Here is a 17,613-nt window from a genome sequence, read left to right on the forward strand (position 1 = left end):
AGCTTTAGAGTCGAGGTTCCTCCACTGACTTTGTCCACACAGGTGGGTGTGTGTGTGTGTGTGTGTGTGTGTGTGTGTGAGAGAGAGAGAGAGAGAGAGAGAGAGAGAGAGAGAGAGAGAGAGAGAGAGAGAGAGAGAGAGAGAGAGAGAGAGAGAGAGAGAGAGAGATCTGGTTCACTGGTCGACAGTGCAGAAACATTAAACAGCATATGGGTGATTCAGCTCATTAGTGCATCTCTGTAAACGGACTAGTCCACTGAATGATGAGCTCATTTACACACACACACACACACACACACACACACACACACACACACACACACACACACACACTGTAGTTAGTAATTGTGCACTCAGAGCTTTACAAATGTGTGTGCATGTTTATGTGTGTTCACACATTTTGCAATTTGCTTAATGGGACATTTTCCGCCTCTTATTCAATATCGTACACACACACACACACACACACACACACACACACACAGTGATTGTCAGAGACACCAACAGATCCGGGGATCATTATTGTGACCCAAATGTACCATATATACAGATAACCTTTGTGAATAAACTGAATCAAATTGAATTTGTAATTGTTTAAAACTTGTGACCAGCCATGCACAAACCTGGTCCTTCCATGATGCGGAAAATAGCGACCACCTGTTCCAAAACTCATTTGGTAAATTGATCAAAACTTGTTCCGGACATATTCAGCGAAAATGCGATTTAGTCTCTAAATAGTTATCTTTATACATATACAATAGAAATATAGCCTATATGAAGATTATTTAAAGAATGAAGACTTTCTTTAAATGAAGACAAATTGAATGAACCATAATAGATCTGAGGATGTTTAAATGAATTCTCACAGACTAATATTTGACATTTTTTTATTTCTATCACAATATTGAGTAAATCCCATCAACAATGGGTAAACATTTACTAAATGTGGCTTAATATACATTAGCTAATATACAATAAATCACATCTCTGAAATATTTCAGATTACATAAACAGATTTTGTTTAAATGTGAGTGGCGGTGTATGTTGCGTTACGCAGAAACACCTCTAGCCTGTTCAAATCTATTCAAACCTTTTTGTTGTTGTTGTTGTTTTACAACAAATTGCCATTATTTACTTGATAAATAATCTAAATTTTCTAAGGATTATGAAACAAGATTCTGTTTAACAAAATAATTTCACTGCAGCTTGTATTGCTCTCTTTTTTTTAATAATCTGGTTTTAATTTTAAAATAATGAAAAGTGTTTTAAAACGAAACTGCTGTCTTGCTGAAGAATTTGTGAAATTAATAAGTCAAAATACCTTTTGAAAAGTTTGCAAGATGTTCAAAACGGTTCACAGAAACACAGGGCAATAGATGATGACGTGCTCAAGGTAATTGGTTTAATGAATCTATTTCGAATTCATTTACAGGTCAGTTGTTGAGACCATTTTTTGGCTGACATTTAAACTTCACCTTAGGGGCGTCCACTGCATATTGAGAAACATGACAGGAAATATAGAATGCGTTTCTCTTGACCATTTTCCTTTCTTATAATAAAATTCAAGTCTAGACGAATGATAGGCTACAAGCAAAACAAACCATTTTAAATTCTGAATGTCTTTATTATTATTATAATACACACGCACTATATTATGTGAGCCTCATATATTGTAATTGACTAGTGGAGTGAATGTTTTTGAAATATGCATGAAGTTGTTCTGTGCTCTCCAGAAAAGGTGAAAAGGGTCAGTTGTTCCATTTTAACCTCTTGACACTGTTGATTTTATACTCATGGTATAGCGGCGTCTCCTCGTCTGTGCATGTCACCAATTCAAGTCTCGCCGCGTAAATATGTGTCTAAAGGTTAGATCTCCTCTGAAGAGGAGCAACTCATCCACAATGGAGAGACTTCCCATCTCACCGCCGTTGTCAGGACAACCCGAGCGGTATCCGTCCCCATAATAAGTTTCAGTTCAAAGCCGGTGACTTACCTCTTTACAACACTCTCATGTCCTCCCTCTTCCTTCTCTTTGACTGCTCATTCTGAGACTTAAGGCTTGAGCCCTTGTCCAAATAAGCTAGAGACAAAAGTGTTGGTTTTCGGGGACGCTGGAAAGAAGGAGTGTGTGTGTGCTTTGGACTAGATTCTGTCAGAGATTATGCGAATGCAACACATTGAGGTCGATTATCTCTTAAAATATGGTAGTTAAATAAACATCAAAAATAAAATGCCATAATACATCGAGTTCTTATTGACACTGTGCCGGATTCGAATGAACAAAAATAATGAATTTATAACACGTAATTTTGTATAGTAAAATGAGTAGGCCCACATAATTAATAATCTATTTTAACACAGCTTATTTAAAAATATCAGTTTATTCGTAAAAAAAAAAAAAAAAAAAAGGTAGGCTACATTGTGGAATATAGCTATAATTAATAATTAACTTAAACTGCACATCAGTCTTTACTCTGGAGACTAAAACGTTTTCATTAGATGATTTAAAAAAAAAAAAAGACAACCCTTTCAATCAGTCAAAATCTATCGTTTTATGCAGTTGTGCATTTTGGTGATAACACCGATCAAAACACAAAAACGAGGGCGAATCAGCACTGACATGGCGCGGTTCTCCATAACGCAATGGCGCGCACTCCAAAAATATGCACCCATGACATATTACATTAAAACCACATGTACTGATGTGCTGTAAATGAGATAGAAGGCCTAGTTTAAAATTAAATGTTTGATGAGAATGTTCTCACGAATGAAACTTCAACTCGGGAAAATATCACTGCTCGGCTGTTTTATGTAGCCTATAGGCTACGCGAGCGATTTATGGATTCTGTTTACGTCAATAAAGATTTTTGACAGAAGTAAATAAGAGAGGCCGGCAAATATATGTTATAACCCACTAACCCAATATGTTTAACACAGTTACTGAATTCAAACCAAGTGTCGATATAAAATAGTATTGCACTTTTTGTATTTCATTGATTTTTCCCCCTCACATCAAGCGCAGACTCTTCTCTCGTAAACGCATAAAACTGGGCGGAGCACCAAGAACCGTCAGCCCTGATTACTCACGGTGAGTAAACGTGTGATTGGTCGAGTGAACAGGATTTGGGAGTTACACAGACCAATGAGATTCTTAGATTTGGGAAACGGGGTTACTGTTGTGAGGGGGCGTGGGGTGCCCTGGAGAGACCCCAGAGATAAGCGCAGTCAGGAGCGCAAAAACACTCAGTTGGATATACGACGCACAGAGAACCTGCGCAACCGCTACTAGTTCCACTTTGGCGCACTGATTGTACCGATGAACACATTTTGTCAAATTTTAGAGCTTCTCCATCGTATCAAAATGATTTCTTTGATTTCACTCTAACTTCATCACATGGAATGAGTTTTAATTAACCTTATTACGGGCAAGTAACAGACACTCAGCTTGTTCATAGCCTACTTTTTTTTTAAACGCGGGTGTAATCTCTTTACGCATCTTTAATCAAAAATCGTGGAGATGTTACTGGACGCCGGCCACCAGATCTCTGGCTTAGGAGTTGGCACGTTCACAAGGCATCACTCGGCTGTGAGCGAGACGCAGGACAGAGATATGAGTTTCATGGAATCTGCTCACATGGGCGCGTTCAAACTGAACCACCCCGATTTGTCCCCGGGCCAGAGCGCAGCTTTTGCGCCCCAAGCAACCAGCTATTCCGCGGCCGCTCTTGGAGCGCATGCGGCGGCGCACGCAGCCTCGTACGCCAGCTCCACTTTCAACTCCACCAGGGAGTTCCTCTTGCGCAGCCGAGGCTTTGGGGATTCGAATCCGGGTAGCGGACAACACCCAATCTTCAGCTCCACAGCAGGGCCTCTCCATCACTCTCACCCAGAAGGTCAGGGTCACCTACTTTTCCCCGGAATCCATGAGCAGCACGGGTCCCATCACGGCTCTCCAAACATCCTGAACGGACGCCTTGGATTACCCGGTGAGGTTTTCGGGCGAACGGAGCAGTACCACCAAGTGCCCAATGCGCGGGCCGATCCTTACAGTCAGTATGGCCTAAATATGAGTATGAACATGGAGCACCATCCCGGCGCTTTCTTCCGCTACATGCGACAACAGTGCATCAAACAAGAGCTCATTTGTAAATGGATCGACCCGGAGCAACTTGGTGACCCCAAAAAATGTTGCAGTAAAACTTATAGCACTATGCACGAGCTGGTCACGCATGTGTCCACGGAGCATGTCGGCGGTCCCGAACAGTGTAACCACATCTGCTTTTGGGATGACTGTCCACGGGAGAGCAAGCCCTTCAAGGCAAAATACAAACTGGTGAATCACATTCGAGTCCACACGGGAGAGAAACCCTTCGCGTGCCCCTTCCCGGGATGTGGCAAGGTGTTCGCGCGCTCAGAGAATTTGAAAATACACAAACGGACACACACAGGTGATTATTTGTTAAAGTTATTTAAAATATTACTTGAAATGTTTACATTTCGTTTCAATTGACATTTCAGTTGGTTGTATTGCTGAATAATCTAGGCTATAAATGACATTCAGTAATTTGTCTGTATGTTTCGCATCCTAGAGCATCTGCTAGACAAGTTAAACATCATAAATCCTAGAGTGACATTTTATCAGTTATGCCTGTTGCTTTGTAAGTGCGAATTGCTGTTATGTTTGAATGCGTGGATTTGTATTGGTCTATTGCGCCATCACCCCTTTTGCAGCATCAAAGTCTGCCTATACTTTTTCAGAGGGTAGATGTAGAAATAGCATTCATTGATTCTGCGTGCTAGTTTTAACCAGGGTGGTAAAACTTATGTATAAAATTAAAAAACTTGTCTTGCAGGGGAAAAACCGTTCCAGTGTGAATTCGACGGCTGCGACAGACGTTTCGCCAACAGCAGTGACCGGAAGAAGCACATGCACGTTCACACGTCTGACAAGCCATATCTGTGCAAACTGTGCGACAAGTCGTACACACATCCCAGTTCTTTAAGGAAACACATGAAGGTGAGAATTGAATCCGTCTGACAGCCATTCTCTGTTCATCAATTCATTGCCTTACATATCAGAATTGAAACAAGAATGAACTAACCGTTGGATGCTTTTTTTTGTAGGTTCACGATGACCAAGGTCCGGTAGTCGACTCCTCTCCTACTGGAAGCTCCGGGTACGAGTCCTCCACTCCGTCCAGTTTGATCTCTCCATGCTCGGAGACGCACAGCACCATGTCGCCCGACTCAGCTGCGCTCAACAGCAGCGGGCACAGCAGCTTAACGTCGAATTTTAGCGAGTGGTACGTTTAAGGACCAAAACGACATATAAAAGAAAATATTATTTGTAAATAGTATCCTAAATGAGGGTTTATGTTCTCAGCATGTCTAAGATTCAGTGTTGCACTGTGACTGAAGTAAGCCGACAAGTATTATGTGACTAAAATGAAGGATGTTTTTTATAGGCCTATAAAGAATAAAATGTAGCCTACTTTGGTTATTGGTTTGCGAAAGACGAAGGATGGATGTATTTTTTTGACTGTAAGGTCAATTGTTTTACAGTAAGGTCGTGTCAAGTTACCATGTTTGTAGCCTATACAATATCCCTGTCATTAGAGCTATTCGACGTTACATGATTGTCTTACCATTAAAGTATTATTGGGGATCCTAAGTGCCGAAGTCAAACGTAGTGCGTTAAAATGGATACAATTTGTGAATGTATTTTATTGTAAGAATTTATTTCCATGTATGTATGTTACAGATGTCTGGAAATCATTCACTTCGAGTTAGAGTAATTTTGAGAAAAGCCTCTTGTTCTTAAATTATGGTTATACTTGATAAAAAGTAGCCTACTACAAAATATTTATGAAAAACTCCTCGATTAAAATGTGTACAGAATTGTTACCTTTAAAGTGTTTGTACATTGTTATTCAGTTTTAAGATGTAAATTCTTGTGATAACAAATGCCAAACGGTATAATGAAGGAAAATATATAAAGGCAATAAAAGGAAACCAAAAATAAAACAAGTCTCGTTCGTTTTTATAAAATTTTCAGAACGCTTTTAATGAATGATAATGGGTTTTACATTTTGTGTTTCTCTGACATTTTTCACATCATAAGACATCACGGGCACAAAACGGTCTGCAAGTTTTCTCCTTGGTGTCAATTAAAACTTAAAACAAAAGTTTAAATAATCTAGTAATTATTATTTTGTATTATTTTTTAAATTACTTGGCTATTTAAGCCAAGATAATAGAACGTTTCAGGGAGCTACAGAAACTTTAGAAGTCCTTTAGTGTCCCGAAGAAGACATAAATAAATATAGCCTACTGTCTATTTAGCAGATGGTGTAATTCGGTGACTTTTGGCCATCATAAAATGTAAAAAATCAAACTCAGATTTGAAAATATTTTTTTGTGATGTCATGATAGGGTGATTTGCACATTTGAAAAAAGATTTTGGTCAAGTTCGGGTAAATACAATTAGCCATTTATTAAAAAAAAAAAAAAAGATAATAAATGTCCACCCTGTTAGGGACAAATACTTGTGATTCTAATTTATGGTCACATTATCTTAGACATCAGCTCATCAGTCACAAGCCTATCAGTTAATACATTATCAAAAGAAAACTATACTAAACATTGTGTATTAATTGTATACTTTCTCACAAAAGCATAATTGTACATTTTTCGTTTTCAGATACAAATTGCTTACTTTTTAAAAGTACTGCATTACTGATACTCCAGTAAATGTTCATTGTTACTGAATTATAATTTTTTATGCAGATTTCTTTTTTTTTATTAGCCTATTGGAAGAAAAAAAAAAGAAGAAGAAAAAAGAAGCTTGACAGGGTGGACAAAGTGATGACAGAATGAAAGTGGTTTTCTATCTCAATACAACCAGTTACATTATTACATTAGTTTTAACTGGATTTAGATGGGAACCAATATGTAAAACATTACCAAAATACAATTCTTCAACTTTAAACAAAAATGACTTATGTACAGTGTCCCCTTTGTGAGGTCTTCTAACAGGGTGGACAGTAACAGAGTGGACATTCTGACACAAAATCAGCCACTGCACCATATCTGAGCAAAGTTAAGCTACATAAGGTTTATCTAATAAAAAAATGTATGGTCTTCAAAATTGTAATTTATTTTTCTACTAACATTTTTCATTTTTCCCTTAACAGGGTGGACGTAGGCTAAGGGTTGACCACATCAAATGTGAAATATGTAATTGGGTAAAAATAGAAAATAGGATCTACTTATGTTCCCAAGCTGTTTTCCCTCCAAAGAAGTGATGATAGCTAGCCTATATGATGGCATTTAATTTTTCCAACTTTCATTTAAAGAGAAAATAGTCAAAAATAACAGAGTGGACAATAAATTGAGGGACCAGCTAAAAACCTTGATTATAATTGCTAAAATACATTTAATAATTGAAAAGAATGTATACTTTTAAAAAAATAAAAATCACCTAGCCTATTGTAAGTGTTGCAATTGAAATTGGAATACACTGGGATCATATGAAAAATGGTGGTCCAAAATGCTGTAAAATGTCTCAAATTATTATTATTTTTTAAATCAACTTCAGTGTGCTTAGAATTCAAATTGTGTTATTTATGACTTATAGCCTACAGGTGTAAAATGTATATTGTTCAACATTTTAGGGCAGTAAGTTCGTGATCTTTGCTGGGAACACAAAAGGCTCTCAATCCCAGGAATGACTCACATGCAGGCAATGGAAGTGGAAATTAGGGTTAAGGTTATTCAAGAAAACTACATCAAGTTTTCTAGATGTAGCAAGGCTAATTTAAGAGAAGTGTGTCGCAATAGTACAAAACAAGGAAATAATTAATAAGGATAATTGTAGCAACCTGTTGGATAATTTTATCTGCTGAGTAAAACATTGACACAAATTTAAAACAATCCAACCGACAGCAAAAAAAAAAAAAAAAAAAAAGAATAATTGACATGCACCTATTTTAATGAAATATTAACTAATGCATAAATATTTTCTAATGCATAGTCATACATTAGCAATTCGTGCTGATACAATATACTAAATTTAGAGTAGCCTCCAAGGTCACGGTTTTCATCAGCAACCTGTCTGCCAACTTCTTCCAACTGTTGTCTCACCCCCTCCTCGGAACACATCTGATTGGTCGAGAGGGCAAACACCCCCAAATTCTGTATGTGACGTCGTAAGTGCGCGCCGCTCTGCTCTCAGCAGCTCTGACTATCATGGCGGCTTACAGAAGCACTGCAGGCTTTCAAAGAGTTTTGCAGGCTGTTAAGGTAAGCGTTTGTTGTCTAAAATCGCTGCGTGTAGGAGAGCAATTCATATAACGAATCAGATTATTTGTCTGATTTATGTTTAAAGCATTGCAACGTTATCTGACTAAGAGCTCATGCTTGTCTCAGAGATCAGCAAGAAAGTTCACTTGACTTGTCATGACACACGGATAGTTTCATTTATTGCTAACTGAAAAATATTTAATTATGAAACATCACTTTCTCCTTATAATAATATGGTGTGTACTTCATTGTTGTCGTTGCAGAAAGAAACAACCAAATGTCTATCACTGATGACTGTGAACTCATGTCAATGTCAAAATGATTTCATGAAGTGTTTTCGCTTGCTGATTCACCTGTGCCTAATGTATATGGGAACTCTGGGCATTTAAACACGCCTTTGCAACAGACATGTAATGAATATTTGACTAAAAGATTATTTTATCTCGCGATTGACGCTCACTAATGATAATTTTAAAAGAAGCTTAGGCCTATATGTTTGATTGCATAGATTTCCACTTTAATCAATGACAGTCGAGGCAGAACATGAATCATATTCACAGTTTCAAACTGTGAATCACAAACCTTGTTTCTCTCACTGTGAGCCATCTTCTACTTCTTCTAGGAAGTTTATACGTTTCATTCAGACTTATGGATAATATTTAAACAATTTAGGGCTAAAGGACCAAAAATGAAACATGACTTAGTGCTGTCTGTGGACTGAAAGCATATTATGCTGTATCCAAATAAATCAAATTCACTTATATTGAAATATATTTGAACAGAAAATGCTAAAATTATAAATTAAGAATGCTTCAGTGACATGTTTTTTTGTAATATGTATTTGTATTTGATATTTGTTATCAAAGGTTTGAGCATTGGGTTTGGGCAACTCTAGAATAAATGTTTCCATTCATTGCTGACAGCCCCGTCTCTCCGTCTTTTAGCATGTCTGTCTTAAGCAGAGGTGCGGTGTTATAATCTGCCGATACTCTACGGTGAATGACCCAAATGAGAAGGTAAGTCAGATAAAAGAAGTGTTTTGTATTCATGGATGCTTCTCATTTCTTTAATTGTGCATCCTTGTTTCCTTTCCTCCGTCCTTGCATGTGCACACTGTGCTGTTTTCACTCTCTTATGCAATTGTTGCTTGTCAGACTGTATGATAGATTGCCAGTCAAACACAGAAGGTGCACGAGTCACGTCGGCCTTTTGTCAATTGATATGTTCTTGATGACAGAATGGAGGAGTGAGGAAACCATAACTATACGTTGATATAGTAGCAGCGATCTAAGTTGGTCCATGAAACACTCGAGAGAAAGTTGACTGTGCATCTGCAACCTAGTTATTCACATGTATGAATATTTATATCTGTAATAAACTTTAGAAGATCATTTGGTTAGACTTTAATTGAAGGAGTCTATGTTGAAGTTTACTTATACATCTAAGTAGTGAGTAATATAAATAAACTACATGTACTTATAGGGTGAAGGTTAGGATTTGGTTTAGGGTTAGTTGCTTGTCATTATGCATAATTTATAGTTATTACAAGAGTAACTACATGTAACAGGGACACTGTAAAATAAAGTGTCAAAGTCCCCCTGTAGTCAGTAATTGTATCCCTTGAAGCTTATCTTTGATCACCAAAATGACACATATATATAAAAAAAAACTTAAATTAGCTTGAATGCAACTACACCCTTGCTTCATTTAGCATACGCAGAACCATGAATATGCTAATCAGCCCCATCTCCACTCACAGGTCACCCATTCATTCGGCCAACTTACCAACTTAGGTAAACGCTGCAGAATGGTATCGCTCTTTACAACCTCGGACACGTAACGATAATTGATATTATTAGCCTTTTGCTTGACTACGTTATCAAACAGCTAATAATGTGTTGCTCATGTTACACAAACCATGTTCCCGTTCGCCATCTTAGACTGCCTTCTAACAATCATCAGAAACGCTTTGAACAACTCAGAACGTGAGTGGAGAAAGGCATATAGTTCATCATAATAACGTAATATAGGCTACATCATATACATAATTCACCTACTATATGGATAAAAGTACCTGATTTTTTTATGTCAACAGAAAAATATACCAGGATAACCTGGCGTCTCTTGAGACTCGCTGCTTCAGAGAATAGTAATGACTTAAAGCCCGCCGGCACGTTGACGTGATTGGTCACAAGGTAGTTTGTGACGTCAGAAACACCAGCGATTTCAAATCGCGTTTTTGAGACTGTCTTTGGTTCACTGCAGTTTTAAGGAGAAAAAACTCAGCAATGGTGTTGACTTATGAATGTACACATGGTTTGTCTTAATGCACTTTAAAAAATGTCATGGTTTTATGTTGTCCTCCTTTGGTTGGTATAGTTACTGATTTAGTTTCGCTTATTAATGATTGTGATTTAATAAAAAATTACAGTATAAAACATATTTCATTAACTGAAGTAATGTTCATATAAAAATGTATAATACTCATAATGACAACCACCTTAAAGGGTTAGCCTAGTTCACCCAAAAATGAAACTTTTTTCAGTAATTACTCACCCTCATGTTGTTCCAACCCCGTGAGACTTTCGTTCATCTTCGAAACACAAATTAAGATTTTTTTTTATGAAATCTGTGAGCTGTCTCACTCCTCCATAGGCTGCAAAAGTTAGTAAAGACATCGTTAAAATAGTCTAAGTGACTCAACCTTAAGTTTATCAAGTGACGAGAATACTTTTTGTGTGCCAAAAAAACAAAAATAACGCCTTTATTCAACTATTGATTTTCTTCTGTGTGGGCCTCTGAGTGAGTTCACGAGAGCGCCACAACGCACATGCTCGAGAACTGAGAAGATGACACAGATGGGTCTCGATGTAGTGTTTAAAATGGTTCTAAAGTGTTTTCCTGTGTGCATTATCTTCTCAGTTCTCGCGCATGTGTTGTGGCGCTCTCGTGAACTCACTCAGAGACCCACACAGAAGAAAAACAATAGTTGAATGAAGGCGTTATTTTTGTTTGTTTTTGCACACAAAAAGTTTTCTCGTCGCTTGATAAACTTAAGGTTGAGCCACTGTAGTCACTTAGACTATTTTAATGATGTTTTTACTAACTTTTCTGGACCGGCAGAATGAAATTGCCAAGAAGCCTATGGAGGAGTGAGCCAGCTCTCAGATTTCATCAAAAATATCTTAATTTGTGTTTCGAAGATGAACGAAAGTCTTACGGGGTTGGAACAACATGAGGGTGAGTAATTACTGACAGAAGTTTCATAAGAAAACATAGTTATTTAAATGAAAAACCATCAAATGTGAGCTGTTAGAAAGAGAATTCTGGGAATGTCAATTTAACATTTTTGACTATGATTTTACTGTAAGATGATTTGTTCTTTTTAACTTCCAAAAACTGTACATGACAGTATTTTACTATACAATTACATGAAATATCCCATTAGATCTATTAGAAAGTTTTTCGCCATATAGAGTGAGGGAACTTACCGTTAACCAATTAACAGGTTTTAACCATAGCATTTTTACGTCTTTTCCCATTAAAATCATATTCAAAATCAAACTTTTGTGACATTTTCGATGAAAATGAATTGATTTATTAGTGAGAGTGATGAGTAGCACCTGAAAAGTTGACCTTTCCAAGATGACGGACGTGTTTGGAACAGTCAAATGAAGTATCTACATATAAATATCCATGGAGAAAACTAAGATGTAGGCCTATCAGTTATTTTGAGAAACACCCCATGTACAAGGGTCAAAATTGTCTTTGCAGCACTTTTACACTCCCAAAATCCTATTGCATCCATGTAGCTTTGATGTGCTATTCTCAAACAATCAACCTTATGTTTATGTGTGTTGTGTGTTGGGGAATTGGGGGTGTAGCAATATGAGCAAATGGGGAAATATGCTTTGAGTTTAGGTATGTGTTCTTGGGAGACACGTTGCCCAAGGCTCATCTTGACACATGGTTTATTGGCAGACACTTCCTTCAGTTTTTCCATAAATTGTTTACATGTGGCAGACTACATTAGCGAAGCCTCATGCTTTGATGTTTAAGACCCACTAACATCCACCTTAGCACTCATCTAGATCTCCCTATTAGAACTTGTGAATGTTCATTGCATTACATGGAATAGATAACTGTAATTTAATATTTATGGTCTGGACATGGCTAAAGTAGTTTTTGGACCTGTTGTACCTTTTTTTTTGTTTCAGTTCTGCACTTAGAACTTGCTCTCACAGATTTGTATCTCTTCTCTTTGCTTTCTTGTCATCTAAAAAGCAGCGTGTGTTGTGTTGAACAGCTTTCACTTACAGCTAAATGAGCTTTAGTCAGCGTTAGAGCACACACACACTGTGGACGAATCAAGTGTTGACAAAACAAACGTCTTAATCGCTCTGTTCCCTTTTCCTTTCCACAGACCTTTGATAAAATCCTCATTGCAAACAGAGGCGAGATCGCCTGCAGGGTAAGCAAGTGTGTGTGTTCTTCACCAGGAAGGTTCTTCTCAGTGTGTTTATGGCAAAACATTACATTTGTCTTTAGGCCATTTTCATTTTTTATCAGGGTGAAGTTCTACAAGTGTTGTTTACATGAAGTTACATGAACTTCCAGTGCAGTTTTATTACTATGAAATATAAATAAATATATTTGTGTTCAGTCAAATGTCTTAATTCTTTTCTTTTCCATTCATAGGTGATTAAAACTTGTAAGAAGATGGGCATCAAGACAGTCGCAGTTCACAGTGATGTTGACTCTAGTGCGGTGAGAAAAAGTAATATTTAAAAGTACCCTAAATATAGACACTGGCTATGTTTCCATCCACCTATTTTTATGCTCATTTTTGATTATCGCATAAAAAAATCACTGGATGGAAACGGCAAGATGCGCATAAATTCTAAATATGTGCACAATCAAACTCATGCGCTCAATTGAGGCAGATAAACGTTTTATCCGATAAGAAGACATGCACATAAACTACGATTGAAACGCATGTACAGAATCAATCCTTCAATGCGCAACAAAAAACTCACGTGAATTTCTCAATAGAGGATGTGATTGGATAACTGGACTAACCAGTGGACTCATTTCATTGCACAGCATCTCAAATGTTGGTTTGATCATTCTGGAATGCCTGAGCCAAAGTCTGTCATTAAAATGATTTGGATTAATTCCCTCCCAGAAGCATCTCGCATGATTGCATTCCCAAACATCAGGCGTCGGAACACAAGGTAACCAGACAGCGGTAATTGCGTTTCGTCTGCGCGGTCTGAGACGCAGGTCGTTTATGATGTAGGAAAGAGAGCCACAGTGGCTTCTCCGGTTGCAGCAACTTCCACTTTTATTACAGGTGTTTTGCACCAATTTCCCAGGAAGTGACCATTTTGTTCTGTTGGACACATGGATTGGAAACTGCGCTTTATTCACAAATGTTTTATACGATATTGCAATTTTGGGCAAAAGTTAAATTCGCAACTTTGGATGGAAACTTGGCTAAATACTGTGAAGCTTAAAAGTCTGACAATTTCTGTCAATTTTAGCTGAAAATCTTTGTTGTACATTCTAGACTCATTAATGTGTTTTATTGAAAGGAAAAAAACCACCATCATGTGATTTATGTAACAACATATTAAGCATACTTTACAGGACTACCCTGCTTTTAATAGCACTATGCAATTTTTTTTTTCCGGAATTCTTTAATCGGCATTTTAAAACATTCTCACTAGGAAGCGTTTCAGAATTTCTATCTCAGGAGTTTATTCATTGTTTGTCATTTGATTAAAAACTATTCTCTTCTTGTCATGTAAATGACCTTTGATTCTGGAATGGGATAACAAATTAAAAGCATTAAAACCAACTTTTGAAATCAAGATAATTCAAAAAAGATATCTGCATACATACCCTCATGTTGCTATAAACCTGACCACCTTTCCTCTGCGGAGCGCAAAGTAAGATATTTTGAAGAATGTTGGTGACCATTGTGTTTTATTGTATGGACAAAATAAAAAACGCAGACATTTCAACTCAAAATATCTTGTATGTTCCACAGAAGAAAGTAACAGGTTTGGAAAGACATGAGTATGAAGAAATGATGACTTCAAATTCTTATCCTGATGGTATCATTTAATTAAAATTCACTTTTGGGGTCTCTTTTGGACTCTACTATATTATTATATTTTTATAACTTTCACATATAAAATAAGAGATTACTAATGTAACTGCCCATATATGCAGTACAGGAAGACTGTGAAGCGTTTGAATTGAATAAAGCAGGTTAGTCATCTGGAGGCAGTCTGCTGCTAATATCTAAATTACCCCACTAGACTTTTACAAGCATTGCAAGATAAACCAAAGCTTTTGCTCCTCTCACCTTTATCTTCTCATGGAGTGTAATCCTCTGTTCCCATGATTGATAGCTGTCAGTTTTCTCCCCCTCCTATTCCATATGCATGAGAGTTTGATAGAGGCAGTGTTTTAAACTCTGCTCGGTTCCCCTGCTGTGTTCTGTGCTGGATTGGGGGAATGATGGGGGGGGGGGGGGGGGGGGGGGGGGGGGGTTGGAGGTGGGGATCTTTTGCATTTGATTTGCATCCTCCAAAGAGCATCGAAATGAAGATGTTTAAACAGAGCAGTGGGGGATAATCTGGACTCAAATTGACATTAGAAGTCCATATACTGACCCCAGGAATATTTTACAAACGCGTTCCTAATTTCTCTATTTCAACCTTTATTAGACTTTTCATTCTTTCTAATGTCATTTTCTATAACACCAAGAAAGATAAATGCATTGATTTAGTAATTTGGTCTTGATATTAAAGTGTTTCATTAAAAGTAATGGAACCCACAGGCTATCTCACATCCTCTCTGGTTAACGGGCTAGGCGCTGACAGAAAAAGAAGTTTATTGGGCTCCTGAAACAAATGGTGGGAAGCCGTCAGGTTCGGCGCTCAGACAGAATACTCATTAAACTCACTGGCAATGAAAACATGTCTAGAGATTTGTCAGTCTGTCCAAGACCGTTTTTTGGTAGTGTTTATTTAATTTGAATTTAAGATATCAATTTAGTAAGCAAAAAGAATAATAACGTACAATGAAATGATCAATTCTTCAGTTTGCCGTAAGATGATGAATGTCAGGGTCTGTGTTCTGCTTCAGTCTTTTGGGCTCATTATAGTATCTTGCATCTCTGCTAGATCTTTGCGCGAGCTCCTCCACCTCTGTTTGCGTCACCCTCGTTAAATGTGAGGAAAAACAACTTTGCGTCTCCCTTTTTACACATGTGTGGAGAACATTAGCAGAGAAGCAGCAGTTGGCTAGCGTGCCTTTTCCAAACCTCCCCTGTTGATGCAGTTGTCAATATTAATGCTTCCCCATTGTGAGGTCTGTCACTCAGTCAGCTCACTGTCACAGTTGCTTCACACCGTGTGTGACGACATCTTGGCCACACAAACAATCTGTTTGTGCTTTCGGTGGGATGAACTCACTGGCATTAACAGCAGTGAAAATTAGTGTTTAAAATGCGGAGTATTGGCTACTAAATCTGGGTATGACAAAAACAACTAATCAAACATCAGACTATGCAAAATCTGGTAAAAACACTCTGGTACTTCTCACACATTACAAAAAAAACCATGAGAGCATATGATTTTTAAAACTGTCCATAAACAGAATTGTCATTTTTGTTTTGTTTGTACATTTCAGCAATTTTACATTTAGCATTTTTCCAGCAAACTGAACATGCATGAACTGATTCAGATGTACACCTTCGGCAAACATTGCCATTTTTTACAAACATTCCACAATTTTGTATGCACATTTCACAACACATGAGACTTCCAACACTTTGCAGGCATGTTCATGGGCCTTAATGAGGAAAAAGTGAAAAGTGAATTTCAAGAACAGCCACTAGTATTTCTAACAACTCAAAAAACAAAATGGGTTAAATTGACCTGCTTCATATTATGTGACTTTGCCTATTTTCCTGTGCGTTTTTTTTCATTTAGGTTCATGTGAAGATGGCTGACGAGGCTGTGTGTGTCGGTCCTGCCCCTACCAGCAAAAGTTACTTGAACATGGATGCTATCATGAATGCAGTCAAGCAGACTGGAGCTCAAGCTGTGAGTGTGTGTGTGTGTGCGTGTGTGTGTGAGGTAAAACACAGGGGACTTTAGCACAGTTGGAGCCTAATCCGTGTTGGTATAAACAAGGTCATATATTATTAACATGGTGAACTGGTCAATGCTATTATCTATAAACATAACTGAATGATGCGATGGAGCTGTGAAATGTCACCTGTATAACACACATACTTTGGATGCGTAAATCATTTTCTAAAAGTTGTCTCTCTCTTTTGTAGGTCCACCCTGGCTATGGATTCTTGTCTGAAAATAAGGAGTTTGCCAGGAGACTTGTGAGTCTGCCTTTTTGTGGAAAAAAAGTGTTTAGTTAAAGAAAAGAGAAATGGATAATTGAATATTTAAATGACTTTGTGTTGGAGTTGGGGGCAGAGAAGCCCCTCACTTATTGTTCTACGTCAGCCAGTGTCCCTCCCACACACATACACACACAGTTTTTGTAATTAACAGCTCGGACCCCCCAGTAGTAATTTAATTAAAGGTGTGAGTTCTGAGGTGAGAAGATTATTTGCAACCCAAATAAAGGCAGAAAGGCCAAAAGGGTCATTTGATAAAGAGATTCAGTGCCACATTCAGTTCCAGTTTTATTATTGGTTTACCCGCTTTTTTTGAAGGACGGTGCTCTGTTTCTTAGAATGTAGCCAGTGCTGATTGTTAAAAATGCATGTATGTAATATTGAGTGTACTTGCATTACTGTTCAAAAGTTTGGGGTTCAGTAAGTGTTTTCTAATGTTTTTTTTTTTTTTTTAAGACTCATACTCACCATGGCTGTATTTATTAAATTAAAAATACAGTAAAACACTTCTATTCTGAAATATTACGATTCAAAGTAACTTTTTTCTATTTAAATATATTTTCAAAAGCTGAATTTTCAGCATCATTACTCCAGTCTTCAGTGTCACATCATTCTAATATTATGATTTGGTGCTCAAGATTTTTTTTTATTATTATAATAAATAAGCTGAAAACGTTGACACCATGTGCTGCTTAATATTTTTGTGTAAACAGCGGCATATTTGAAATGAACATTTTATCTATGTGAAAGTCTTTACTGTCGGTTTTAAGTTATTTAACGCATCCTTTCTGAATAAAAGTATTTATTTCTTCTTTTTTTTTTTTAAATCTTACCGATCACAAACTTTTGAACGGTAGTGGAGGTGGTTGATATTCAAA

The 17,613-nt window shown here is 37.3% G+C and overlaps 2 protein-coding genes across 2 annotated transcripts in view; both read left to right on the top strand.

The window, feature by feature from the left end:
• The first annotated feature begins 3,246 nt into the window (after positions 1-3,246).
• zic2b (zic family member 2 (odd-paired homolog, Drosophila) b) lies at positions 3,247-6,014 on the top strand. Its single transcript, XM_084393146.1, has 3 exons — positions 3,247-4,448; positions 4,854-5,017; positions 5,125-6,014. Exons 1-3 carry the CDS (start codon positions 3,518-3,520, stop codon positions 5,311-5,313), a joined length of 1,284 nt encoding a protein of 427 aa, XP_084249272.1. The 5' UTR covers positions 3,247-3,517; the 3' UTR covers positions 5,314-6,014.
• A 2,198-nt stretch (positions 6,015-8,212) lies between these two features.
• pcca (propionyl-CoA carboxylase subunit alpha) overlaps positions 8,213-17,613 on the top strand; it is a 44,542-nt gene continuing 35,141 nt past the window's right edge. The window contains exons 1-6 of the mRNA XM_084401551.1: positions 8,213-8,301; positions 9,246-9,317; positions 12,725-12,772; positions 13,000-13,068; positions 16,308-16,421; positions 16,661-16,714. Of these exons, the coding sequence (XP_084257677.1) occupies positions 8,248-8,301; positions 9,246-9,317; positions 12,725-12,772; positions 13,000-13,068; positions 16,308-16,421; positions 16,661-16,714 (411 nt within the window). The 5' untranslated portion in view covers positions 8,213-8,247. The remainder of the gene's footprint in view (positions 8,302-9,245; positions 9,318-12,724; positions 12,773-12,999; positions 13,069-16,307; positions 16,422-16,660; positions 16,715-17,613) is intronic.

Source organism: Rutilus rutilus, assembly GCF_951802725.1.
Source record: "Rutilus rutilus genome assembly, chromosome: 2".
NCBI classification, from domain to species: Eukaryota; Metazoa; Chordata; class Actinopteri; order Cypriniformes; family Leuciscidae; genus Rutilus; species Rutilus rutilus.

Coding starts and splice junctions, on each gene's coding strand:
- zic2b (XM_084393146.1), top strand. CDS start 3,518: ATGTTACTGGACGCCGGCCACCAGATCTCTGGCTTAGGAGTTGGCACG. Junction 4,449..4,853: donor ACACAAACGGACACACACAG/GTGATTATTTGT, acceptor CTTGTCTTGCAG/GGGAAAAACCGTTCCAGTGT. Junction 5,018..5,124: donor CTTTAAGGAAACACATGAAG/GTGAGAATTGAA, acceptor TTTTTTTTGTAG/GTTCACGATGACCAAGGTCC.